This window comes from Molothrus aeneus, chromosome 23, assembly GCF_037042795.1.
Source record: "Molothrus aeneus isolate 106 chromosome 23, BPBGC_Maene_1.0, whole genome shotgun sequence".
Classification (NCBI taxonomy): Eukaryota; Metazoa; Chordata; class Aves; order Passeriformes; family Icteridae; genus Molothrus; species Molothrus aeneus.
The window spans coordinates 1803309-1815763 of record NC_089668.1 but is presented as its reverse complement, the minus strand read 5'-3'; the positions used below and the strand labels follow the sequence as shown (position 1 = coordinate 1815763).

The 12455-nt window shown below is 59.8% G+C and overlaps 1 protein-coding gene across 1 annotated transcript; it reads right to left on the bottom strand.

Moving 5' to 3' along the window:
• Positions 1–296: 296 nt before the first annotated feature.
• SYNC (syncoilin, intermediate filament protein) lies at positions 297–6383 on the bottom strand. Its single transcript, XM_066564645.1, has 4 exons — positions 6278–6383; positions 3617–5048; positions 2356–2480; positions 297–861 (listed from the first exon to the last, which is right to left on the bottom strand). The coding sequence occupies exons 1-4, from the start codon at positions 6319–6321 to the stop codon at positions 798–800; spliced, it is 1665 nt and encodes a 554-aa protein (XP_066420742.1). The 5' UTR covers positions 6322–6383; the 3' UTR covers positions 297–797.
• Positions 6384–12455: the final 6072 nt, after the last annotated feature.

Below are 12455 nucleotides of genomic sequence, written 5' to 3'. Positions count from 1 at the left end.
TTTCAGGGTGGTCTCTGCCTATGTGTGTCCATGAGGTTTTGGGTGCTGGTAGGGATAGATTTTAATGTTTTAAGACATTAAATTGGACATTTCTCCCCCTCTCATTTCTGCTGCTTTGTGAGATAAATTAATGAGCACTCAAGCAATTGTTGTTCCCCTCTAGCCCTGCTGCTTTCTGCATTTTAACTCTGCCCTTTGCACAAGGCTTTTTTGTTATCCTGCAGCAGGACTTTGACACAAACACCTCAGTTTGACAAATTTGGGCTTTTGAGACACAGCTCTGACAGCGAAAAGGCTCCTTAAACTCTGACCTTTTATTTTCAGTGTGAGACTCGATATAAAGTGGAAACCTCTTCCCCACCACCTCATTTCTGTGGAGCATCTCCCACTACAGCAGAAACTCTTGAAATCCAAAAGAAAATCCTCTTCAAAGGAGAAAGCTTCTCTTGCATGTAAACTGTAAAAGTCAAACCCCTCCTAACACCAGCTCCCAGAACTTTCCGTGCAGGCTTGAACAACTCAACATTTTCCCAAACACAGCAAAACATCAATCAGTTACTCCTCATCCATATTCTTTGTTCAGTACCAAGATTGTTTGCTCTGCTCCTCTGGGGAAAAGCACTTTGACTACAAGAGCAGCAGCAGCAGCAGCACCTGGGGAAATGCCCAGGGAAAGGATTGGAATTCCCAGCTCCAGGCAGCTGCTGCACATCAGGCAGGGTAAAGCAGCACGAGGAGACGTCCCTTGCATCCTCTGGCCGTTGGTTTTTTGCTACAAAGAGGAAAATTCTGTGGTTCTAAGAGTCCTGCTCTGCTTTTTCCTCCGATTTGCAGAGGTGGCCGTAGATTTCTAAGCAGCTCCTGTGAGGGGAGAAAGGAAATTGAGGCTGTGGAATATTTACATCAGTGCTTTGGCTGGAGAAAAGAGGGGGGGAAAAAAAAGTTCTTTTCATAATATGGAAGAAAAAGGAATTGGGAAACACTTGAAGGGGCTCAGTCCATGGTCTGGAGTGTGTGAGCCCAGCCCAGCCCTTCCAGAGCCCTTGGCAAACAGGATTTAGCAGAAGGAAATGTCATTTTTGGGGGGAGCTCATGGAAAAGGCAGCTCAGAACTGCACTTAACTCTGAGCTCCCCAGAGCAAATGTGAAAGCTCATTTAAAGGTGTCACTTCCAGGGATGGCAATTTGTGAATTGCAGGAGTTTAGGAGACTCCACTGCTGTATTTGGGATTAAATGTTGGGCTGTGATTTAGGAGAACCCCAGGCTGCAAGGACAGGGGGCTGCTGGGATCTGGGCTGAACCCTAAATGCAGTTTGCAGGCTGAGAGCTCATCCCTGTGCTGGGATAAAAAACCTTTGGGGTTTTAATGTGCTCCTGGGTGGAGAAGGGGAAAAAGGGAATGCTACAGGAAAGGCTGCAGAAAATGCTTAGGAGTGTGTCCAGCTGAGGCTGGAATAACACAGCAGCTCCAAGCTGGATGAGTAATACAACCCACAAACTCATGGACGTTTTCTGGAGCTTTAGAAATTCCCATTGCACATCACTCACTGAGTGAAACCAGGAGAGAACAGCTCCAGCATCCCAGCCCAGCTTCCCAAAGCCAAACCTCAGCTCCTTTCCACATATTCCTGAGGAAACCACCACTTAAGCTGCCACACCTGCTCCTTGGGAAGCCACTCCACTCCTCTGTGGGAGTTCCCAGCAAATCCCTCTGTGCTGTTGTGCAAAGGAGCTGGAATTGCTGCTGGGGACCAGGAGCAGGAGCCTGTGGTGTCCCTGAGCTGTGTGACCCCGCTGTGGGCTCCTCTTCACCATCCCTGTGACCCCACTGTGGGCTCCTCTTCACCATCCCTGTGACCCCACTGTGGGCTCCTCTTCACCATCCCTCTGTTCCTCCCAGCCCTGTGACTCCACTGTGGGCTCCTCTTCACCATCCCTCTGTTCCTCCCATCCCCATGACCCCACTGTGGGTTCCTCCCCACCATCCCTCTCCTGTTCCCAGCCCTGTGACCCCACTGTGGGCTCCTCCCCACCATCCCTCTCCTCCTCCCAGCCCTGTGACCCCACTGTGGGCTCCTCCCCACCATCCCTCTGTTCCTCCCATCCCCATGACCCCATTGTGGGCTCCTCCCCATCCCTGTGACCCCACTGTGGGTTCCTCCCCACCATCCCTCTCCTGTTCCCAGCCCTGTGACCCCATTGTGGGTTCCTCCCCAGCCCTGTGACCCCACTGTGGGCTCCTCCCCTGCATCCCTTCCCTTCTCCCAGCCCTGTGACCCCACTGTGGGTTCCTCCCCACCATCCCTCTCCTGTTCCCAGCCCCTCTGCCCCGCAGGGATGAGACCCAAGCTCACTTGTAGATGGAGAGCTCCCGATGGAGGCTGGTCCTGAGCTCCTCCAGCTCCTGGTTCTTGCGTTGCTGGAGCTGGACCCCGTTCTTGAGCTCCTTCAGCCTGTCCTCCAGCTCCTCCACCTGCTCCTGCAGGGAGAAAATGGGTGCAGAGCTGATTATTCTCCTCAGGGATCTCCCTGTTCGTGCTGCTGCTCGGGACAAGCACAGCCAGGCTGCCCCTGCCCAACCACCCTCTCTAAAAACCTCTGCAAAATAAACCTTTAACACAAAGGTGGGGATTTAGGCTGGGCTGGGCTGTGTTTTGTCCTCAGGCTTCTCCTGGCTGCTTGGTTTTGTCCCCTGAACCACTTGCTGTGTGTTTTGAGAAGCTGCCAGAGCTGTATAAACCCGTGAGTCACAAGGAGATAAATGAGGAATTTGGGAAAAGGAAAATGTGGAGAGGCGCACCAGGGGTCCAAAAGACCCTGAAAACCCAGGCCAAGCCCTGGTGTGGGTGCTGGTGGCTCCGATCCCCATCCCAGCAGGGAGGAGCTGGGATGGAAGAAGGGCAATGGCAGCTTCCAGAAACTGCTGGGAGGAGGCAGCGATTGTGAGCCGAGAACTGGGAGTGTTGAAAGGGGGGAGATTAATTGTGGGGCCTCTTTGCCAAATGTGCTCTTGGAGAGATTGAATTGCCTTGTCCCTCAGGCCAAGGGGATGCCTGGCCCAGCCAAATGAGCCTCCCAGGAGGCAGCCTGGCCTGGGGCTCTGGGGACATGGGGGAGACCCTTCCTGGCAGCAGGGAGGGCAGAACCTGCCCCAGCAGGAAGGGGATTTGTAAGAAAAGCCACCTGCGTTTAAAACTGGCTTTTCTTGGCTCAGTGCTGTGCTCAGAGGAGCTGTGGCAACTGTCTGGTGCCTGTGCTCAGCAGCATTGCTGAGCTTTGGGAACAAATCCCCCATCCCTTCCACCTCATCCCTGGAGCCGTTTCTGAGAGGCCAAAACCAAGTGAATATATTCAGGAGAAACCTATTTTCCAAGCTGGGTGAAGCCCCACCACATCTCTGGTGGGAGCTCACCACATCTTATGCCTGGGAGCTGCTGTTTCACCTGGCCCGTGCCAGGCTGTGGGATAATTTTGATTCCAACCAGCAGGAGATATTCCACATCCTCCCCATCCTCATCCACCCCGTTTCCCTGGGCCCTACAATCAAATCCTGGATGCCAAGCCCAGCTCCCACTCTCCCAAGAGGATGGAGCCGGTGCCCTTTGGGGCACGTACCCGGTACTGCCCGACCTCCTCGTCCCTTTTCTGCTTGACCAGCACGATCTGCTCCTCCAGGCTGCGGTTCTGCATCCTCAGCCGGCTGACCTCGCCCTGCAGGGGCCTCAGGGCTTCCTTCATGCCCTGGATCTCCCCCTGCATCTCCTGCAGAGCCTTGGCCCCGGCCTCACGCCGCTCCAGCAGCCGCAGCAGCTGCGGCTCGTAGTGCTCCTCCAGCCCCCGCCGGCTCTGGGCCACGAAGCTCTCGAATTCCAGCGACAGCCTGCGGCTCTCCTGCAGGTACAGGTTGTCCTGGCGGCAGGGAGGAGCCTCCAGGCGCTGCCTCAGAACTTCCTTCTCCTTCTCGCAGGTCTCCTTCAGCTGGGACAGCTCCCCCGAGAGCTGCCCCGCCTGGCTCTGCAGCTCGCCCTGGTAGGCGGCGTGCTGGGAGAGGTCGTGCCTGCGGCTCTCCAGCTGGTACTGGCAGGCCACGCACTCCTTGGTCACCCTGAAGAGTTTCTGCTTGATCTGGCGGATCTCATCGCGCAGGTTGTCCCTCTCCAGCTCCACCTTGGCCAGCAGCCTGCAGGCAGCCTGGATCTCCTCGTGGGCATGGCGGATCTCCTGCAGCGCCGGCTCGCGCAGCTGCGCCAGCTCCGAGATCAGCCTGTCCCTCTCGCTCTCCAGCTGCTCCACCACCTCGATGCACTCCTGGAAATAATTCCCCAGCTCTTCCAGGCTCAGGCATCGGTGCTCTGTGGTATCAGCGTCCAGAGGGCCGCCTGCTCCCTCTGTGTCCATGTCCAGCGGGATCCCTGCCCCATCTGCATCATCTGGGATCCCTGCCCTGTCTGTGTCCATGGCCAGTGGGATCCCTGTCCCACCTTCATCCACATCCAGCAGAATTCCTGCTGTATCCTCATCCAGTGGGATCCCTGTCCCACCTTCATCCACATCCAGCAGAATTCCTGCTGTATCCTCATCCAGTGGGATCCCTGTCCCACCTTCAGCCCCGTCCAGCGGAATTCCTGCTGTGTCCTTGTCCACTGGGATCCCTGTCCCACCTTCATCCACGTCCAGTGGAATCTCTACCCTGTCTGCATCCATGTCCAGTGGGATTCCTGTCCCATCTGCATCCATGTCCAGCGGGGTTCCTGTCCCATCTCCATCCACGTCCAGCGGGATCCCAGCCCCGGCTGCACCCTCACCCAGCTGAGCTCCTGGTGTGCTCATCTCCAAGGAAGGATCTCTGCTGGCAGCCTGCAGCTCCTGCCTGGAGTCTGGGCTGCCCCTGTGCAGGGGTTTAGATCCATTCCCTGCTGGGTCCAACGGGCTGTGAGGACGTTCTGGGTGTGGAGCAGCTCCTTCAGCTGCTCCCTGCGGGGCTGGGGATGCTCTGGCTTCATCCAGCGGCAGCTCTGGAGGGGGCTCGGGCTGTGCCATCAGGTCCCTGGGAAGGAGAGGGGATGTGAACCAGAGCAATGAGTGTAACAGGTCTCAGCCTTTCCTCCCCACCCTGTGAGACCCCAGAGCCAGGGGGTCCCACCATGGCCCTGCTGCTGTGACCATCCCCGTGTCACCCACACAACACCCTGGTGACAACTTGGGCCCGGAAAACAAGGAAAGAAAACCCCATTAAAACCCTATTCAAGCGTCTGAGTGCCACGGAGGAGGAGTGAGGGATGCAAACCCAGACCCCAAACCCCAGAACTGCTCCTGTCAGCACCAACCCCCGCCAGCAGCACCGACCTGCCCCGTGCAAGCACTCCCTGGAAAACTCGCCGGGATTTTCTCGCTGTGCCATAACCTCACGGCAAGGGAATGCGCTGCTGGAAGCCCGGCAGGCTCCGGGATGACGGAGACGGAGCAAACCCCACACGCGGAGCCCCGGGGCGAGCGGCAGCGCCTGCAGCAGGAGCCGCTTTGCCGAGTCATCCGATCCCATCATTGTCCCCACCACGGCACCTGCGGCTGCCACCGCGGCCAAACCCTCTCTGTGCCTCCTCCCGGCCGCTGCTTGGGGTAGGATGGACACGACAGAGCTCGGGGACGAGCCGGGGTTTTCCTGCTGCCGCCAGGATCGGTGGGATCGGTGGGAGGATGCTCTCACCTCTCGGCCACGCTGCTGAGCTCATGTCTCGTCATTCCCTGAGGAATGAGCGCAGGCTGGCACTCACAGGCAGCCCTGGGCTCGGAGCAACGGCTTTGAGCAAAGAACTGATTTTCCCCGATAGTTTCTCTCCTAATAAGGCAGTTTTCGGCACCGCTGACACATCGCAGCCTCGGGCTCAGCGGCCGGGCGGCTGGAGAAGGGGGCAGCCCCTGCAAAGGTGGGGAAAAGGCTCCTCTGCCCCGATTTTCCCTGCCCTCCCCGCTGCCCGGGCTTGTTTTTGGAAGTTCTTGGAGCCGCTTGGCACGGCCGGGACGGGAGGGGAGGGCACCGTGTCCTGCCTGCCCAGCGGCCCGGGGGGGCTCTGCCCCTCACCCCAGAGCCCCCCAAAACTCCTGCGTGCCCCAGAGGGACCTTCCCCCCCCCCCACCTGATCATTCCTGAGGATCCAGGAACGCTGAACGCCCGATCCCCCCACCCCATCCCTGCCCCACCTCGCCGAGGATCCCGCACTCACGGGACCCCCCCAGGACCCCGGCCCCGTCCTCCCGGCCCGGGTGGGCTCTTACCTTCCTCCCCTGGAGCCCAGCGCCGCCGGCTCTGCGCTGCACATGGGCTGAGCATGGGGCGGAGAGGGGTTATTAATAAACAGCGCTGGAAATCAGACTCCCCGAGGGAGGAGGAGGAGAGGAGGAGGGAGGAGGAGAGAGGAGGAGGAGGAGGAGAGGAGGAGGAGGAGGAGGAGGAGGAGGAGGAGGAGGAGGAGGAGGAGGAGGAGGAGGAGGGCGGGGAAGGCCCGGCTGGCTGCATCCCTGGCAGAGGCAGCCGCAGGGACGGGCTGCAGCCAGCCCGCAGCCCCCATCCCGCCCCGGCTGTTCCCAGCCCTGATTTATGGGCGAGCTGGGTTTTGTGGCCCCTTCCCGAGCCACTGGCGGATCCGCAGGTCCCCATCCCGCCGGGATCCTGGGCAGGCTGGGATGAGGATAATGGGATGGGAATAATGGGGTGGGGATCATGGGATGGGGATAATGGGGTGGGGATAATGGGGTGGGGATCATGGGGTGGGGATAATGGGATGGGGATAATGGGATGGGGATCATGGGGTGGGGATCATGGGGTGGGGATATTGGGGTGGGGATAATGGGGTGGGAATAATGGGGTGGGGATCATGGGGATGGGGGTAATGGGGTGGGGATCATGGGATGGGGATAATGGGGTGGGGATAATGGGGTGGGGATAATGGGGTGGGGATAATGGGATGGGGATAATGGGGTGGGGATAATGGGGTGGGGATAATGGGGTGGGGATAATGGGATGGGGATAATGGGATGGGGATCATGGGGTGCCTCGGTGGGGTCCCCCGGGGCTGTGGGGTTTGGCTGCGGTGGGAGGGGAAATGCCAGAGGATGCAGCTCGGGGCCCTCAAATGCCACGGGGGGGTGGAATGGGATTTCTGAGGCTGCACTCCTCAGGAATTGATTATCCATGGATTCAATCCCAGTATCTCGGGGTCCTTCCTACGCCCCACAAACCCACAAACCCCAGTAATGGCAGAGCACAGCCTCTGCTTCCTCTTCCGCCCCACAACCGATCTCTGCCACCCTTTTGCCTCTGTTTTGGGGATGCACAAGGTGACATTTCTCTCTGCAAAGGCCCGTGGTGGCCGTGGTCACGCTCCTGGGTGTCCAACAGCAACTCTGCCCTCACCCTCTTGGTTTCCCAGCTCTTCCCTCCCATGGCTCCCATCCACATTCTCCCCACTCTGTGGACCCTAACCCCACATTTATCCATCATATCGCCAACAAATATTTATCTAAACCCCCAGATTTCGATATATTTTGCCACGTGGGCGTGGGTGCATCATCCTGGGGTCACCGTTTGTCCTGGCGGTGGTGGTGCTGCCCCCCGAGCCTACCTCTGCCCGCCGCCTCTCCTGCCGTGCCCAGGAAGTCGGCACTCGCCTCTCAGGAAGTTTCGGCTCTAACGCGCCCCAGGAGCCGCCAGCAGCGCCCAGCAGAGCGTGTGACATCGCCGGTGCCACCCCGCCGGCGCTGGCACCGTCACCTCGCCCATGGCGCGCTGGCCACGGGGCTGCAGAAATCAGGTTTAAAACACCAGCGCTGGGCCATCCTTCGGGAACAGAGCTTTAAAAGGAAAAGGGAGATTTGAGTGGGTTTGTTTTTTTTTTTTCCTTCTCTTTTTTTGGATCCCGTTGCTTTTTTCAGCGCGACACACCTTCTTTTTCTCCCTCTTTTTTTTTTCCATGAAGCGCCTCTATTTTTGACTCAATCGGAGAGGAATGCCGTTAATTCGCACAAGTTGGGTGTATAAATATCTATCTAAAGCTGCGACTGCCAAGGGGAGAAACCTGCGGATCACACGGGCGGGGTCCAACAACCCTTGTAGGGCCTGGAGGGGACAATGACAGCGCCGAGCCCCGGGCTGGGCTTCATCTGCTGAGCTGCCAAGGGCAGGGTGGGGAGTGAGGAGGCTCAGCTGTTCCCCGTAAGCGGATACCCCGGCCCAGGCCCCGGCACGGGGATGTTTTGTGGATATAACCAGGCAACAGCCGGCTCCGGTGTCCCCGGTGTCCCCGGTGTCCCCGGCAGGGCCGGGCCGTGCAGGGAGACGCCGCCGGCAGCGAACAACGCGGACTTTGCTCCGGTAAACAGAGCTGGTGGAGCGGCACCGGCGCTGCCAGAGGCGAGGAAGAAGTCAGGGGAGAGTTGGGGAGAGCTGGAGAGAGCTGGAGAGACGGAGAGTTTGAGATGCGGCTGTCGGGATGGGCGGCAGCGCTGCCAGCACAGCGTGAGGGGCAGTGGGGGCAAAGAGCGGCTGCGCCCCCTCTCTGGTGCCCTGGGGCTGTCTCTCCCTCCCTGGTGGGTTTTTCCTTCTCGTCACGCTCGGCAGATCTGCCCCTGGCACCAGGGTGGCACCAGCCTGGCACTGCCACGGCAGCTCCGTCCCCGGGTTTCAGATCCTGCTGGATTTCAGATCCTCCTGTTGGGAATGTGGAGGAGAGGAGTGTGCTCAGTGACGAAAAAACACCGAAATGTTCCAAGTCAAGAGTTTCACAAGAAATGCAAATGCCCGGGTTCAGGTGCTTGATAAAGGGGAAGGATTGGAACCATTCTGTGCTTCTGAAATGCATCAATGCTCTGCAAAAAGAACATTTTCTCCCAATCTTTGCACGATCTTTAGGGACAGGCTGGAAGGACCAGCCCGACTTCGGGGCTCTGGCAGCCCTGTGGGGTGTCCCACGATGGGATTCCAGCTCCCGGTGGGATCCCAGCGTGGAAGGGATTTAGGAGCAGCGCTGGCAGCCCCGTGGGGTGTCCCACAATGGGATCCCAGCTCCCGGTGGGATCCCAGCGTGGAAGGGGTTTAGGATCGCGGCTCTGGCAGCGCTGTGCCCGGGCTCGCTCTGTTTGCCGAGGGCGCGGGGGGTGCCAGGTCCGGCCCCTCGAGTGCAGGAGCTGCAATCTGATCCCAGGGAACGCGTGATTCATCCCTGGAGCCGGCAGCGCTCCCAGGGAAGGTCCCGGCTCCGAGGGCGGTGGCACCGTGCGCCACTCCCGGTGCCCTGGCCGGGTGAGGGGTCCCCGGTGACTCCCTGGGGGCATTCACCCAGCTTTGAGGGCTTGGATGCCACTGTCCCCTCGGGAGCGCACCTGGTTTGCTTCGCCTCGTGCCTCAGTTTCCCCAGTAAGAGTTGGACCCTGGAGAGGGAGGGGAGGGTGCCCAGCAGGGATGGAGGAGGAGGAGGATGGGGAGTGAAACGTGGGCATGTGCCCAGCCGAGGCAGGGATGAAAGGGGAGCCCGGAGGCGCCGTCTGCCCCGCAGGGACCTGGGGATCTCCAGGGCGGCAGGGCCAGGCCGTGCCCCGGTGCCACCGGCGCCAGCGGCTCCCGCTTGTCTGGGTCCTGCTGGGTCCTGCTGGGTCCTGCGGGGAGGGGGATGAGGAAACCTCGCAGCAGCTCCTCAGGAGACCCCGGCCCGGCCAGGGAGGCAGAGGGGCTGAGGGCGGTTCCAGCAGCGGGGAATCCCGCTCGGATATCGGGATTAAACATCTGCCCCAACACCTGCTGCCGCGGCAGCCCCGGGCGTCACCTGTGTCACACCCGAGGGGATTTCACACCCCAGGCTGGCGCTGGGGGCAGCTCTGATGTGTCCCGCACGGCGCCGAGGTTGTGCTGACAATCCCTCGGGATTTTCTCTTCCCGGAGAGGTTCGGGATGCTCGCACAGGAGCGGGAGATGCCTCTTGTGGCCGCCTGTCCCTGTCACCGCGACATGGGCGATGCTCCTGGGCTGTGCCAGGGCTGTCCCTGTCACCGCGACGGAGCTGGGAAGGAAAGACCCTAATTGCTGTTTATTCATCCCATTCCGTGTGCCCGACCCCTGGGCAAGGACACCAGTGCCTCCCTTTGCCTGTGACATTTTTAAAACCCATTTTTACAATTGAGCTGATTCACCAGCAGTCCCCGCGTCCCAACGATCGCGGCCCAGGCTCCGCGCTGGCTTTTTCCATGCCCTGGGGCAAGAAACGGGGAGCAGGAGGGGTTCGGGGGCCAGCAGCTCCTGCTCGGGGCACGCACGGGGCTCGGAGGGATGCGGGAGGACCTTGTCCCGGCGTTAATGAGTAATGAGGGAGCAGCCAGGGCTCCGTGTCCCCGCCAGGGCATGGAAATGGAGGCAGGGGCGGGATGAGCCCAGCCCGGCTGCAGGAGCTGCCGTGGCTGCTCAAGCGTGTGATGGCACCGCTGCCAAACGATGGTGTGGGTGCTTTATTCTGGGTTTCCCTTCCCAGGGGTCCCCATTTCGCCGGGGGGACGTGGCAGAGTCTCTGCCTCCCCCGTGCCTGGTGGGAGCTGAGCTCTTGTGGGAGCTGCTGTCCCCAGGAGGGTCCTGTGATCATCCTGGAAATGAATTACCCAGCTGGGGACCCTGCTGGAGCTCTCTGGGAGATTTCTGGGGCTCTCCATGAAGTCCTGGAATTTCTAGGGCTGGGACAACCTTCCTCTTCACCTTCCTCTTCACTTTCCTGCTGTGCTTCCCTCGCCCCTCTGATGGAAGCTCCCCCCACAGTGTAACTGATCCTTTCTCCCTCTCTCACTGATTATTTGGACAATGCTCCATTACTCTGGGCAGAAATATTTTTCAAACTGGTTCTGCTGCCACACGAGGAGGGGAAAGATGAAAAATGGGATTTTTGGGGTTTTTTTTTTTGGAGGTTAATGACTCAGAAGTCGGAGCCAGCAGCAGAAATTCAACACAAGCACCTTCATTGGGGTTAGGGTCTCCTCAGTGCAGCTCAGCTCGATGTGGGCCAGCAAAGCCCAGGGAGCAGTGACACTCTCAACCTTCATCCTGCAAAGGAATCGACCCCCTGGCACCATGGAGGGGCACAGAAATTTCTGCCCAACTCCTTCCAGTGCTGATTTCAACCTTGAGTTTGGGTTCAGATGGGTGAAGGGGAGGGGGGATGTGAGGCAGGGACACAAAACCCCAGCAAATCCCGACCTTTCCTCCCTGGATTTGGAGCCAAATCCCCGCCCCTGGTGACTGCTGCTCCTGGGAAGCAGCAGGATGCTCAGGTTTGCACAGCCCACAAGATGCCAGGGCCTGAATCCCACAGGAGATGCTGATGTGCTGGGAAGGCTGAGGGATGGGGAGGCTTCTTGCTTCAGAAACCCTTCCAGGCATTTCCAGCAGCTGGCAAACTCCTCTGGGAGCGTGGCCAGGCCCTGGGAGCGTCCGGGAAGGATGTGGCTCCAACACAGCCAGCAGGAAACACAGGAACCCGAACCCCTGGGAGCCAGGAGCCTGGAAATGCAGCAGAAAGCAGCTGAGCTCTTGTTGGGATCCTTGCCTTGGCTTTGGCACGTTCCTGTCACCGACCTGCTGCTGCTCCAGCCCAGTCCCTGCTCGTCCTCTTGTCCCCTCTCAGCTGGATCAGAGAATCATGGAATGGTTTGTGCTGGGAGGGAACTTAAAACTCATCTTGTTCCAACCCCTTGCCATGGCAGGGACACCCTGCACTGTCCCAGGTGCTCCAAGCCCCATCCAGCCTGGCCTTGGGCACTGCCGGGGATCCAGGGCAGCCCCAGCTGCTGTGGGCACCCTGTGCCAGGCCTGCCCACCCTCCTAGGGGAGGATTTCCTCCTGAAATCGAATCTAGATCAGATTGGAGTGATCACGCTCCTGAGCAGCACCAGGGCAGTGAAATCCTTCCCCAGATTCCCTTTCCCAGGCAGCCCCAGGCAGAGCCTGGAGAGCTGGACCCCCCCTCACCCTGTGTCATTCCATTTTCAGGAGCTGATTTGTCACCAGCAGCAAGCAGCAGCGTGGCACAGGCTGCAGGCAGCGCCTTGGTGGCCTCAGGTGTGCCCAGGATGGAGCCCCGTGTCCCCCTGGGCGCTGCCACCGGCGGTGACAGGGCGAGCGTCACCCCCGGGGCCGTCAGGTGAGGAACCGGTGGCGGCTGCGGGATGGGAGGGCCAGGGCAGGACAGGGCTGCCAGCTCCGGCTTCTCTCCCGGGGCCGGGACCGGGGCCAGGACCGGGATCCAGCGCCAGCCCCCCCGGGATGAGCGGACGCCGCCCCGGGATGACGATGCTGGAATTCCGCTCTCCCGCTCGCTGTTTCTCTGTTTTCCTGCTCTCGTCTCCCGCTGATGCTCAGCGCCTCGGGCGGGGACCACAGAGAGTCCCAAGGGCCGGCACCGACCCCCGCTGTCCCCGCACC

What these genes read in the sequence shown, in the direction of transcription:
- SYNC (XM_066564645.1), bottom strand. Translation starts at nt 6,321, where the DNA reads ATGTGCAGCGCAGAGCCGGCGGCGCTGGGCTCCAGGGGAGGAAG. An exon ending in AGGAGGTCGGGCAGTACCGG is followed by an intron (nt 2,481 to 3,616) that starts GTACGTGCCCCA and finishes TTCTCCCTGCAG; the next exon opens with GAGCAGGTGGAGGAGCTGGA. An exon ending in CGGGAGCTCTCCATCTACAA is followed by an intron (nt 862 to 2,355) that starts GTGAGCTTGGGT and finishes CTCCCCTCACAG; the next exon opens with GAGCTGCTTAGAAATCTACG.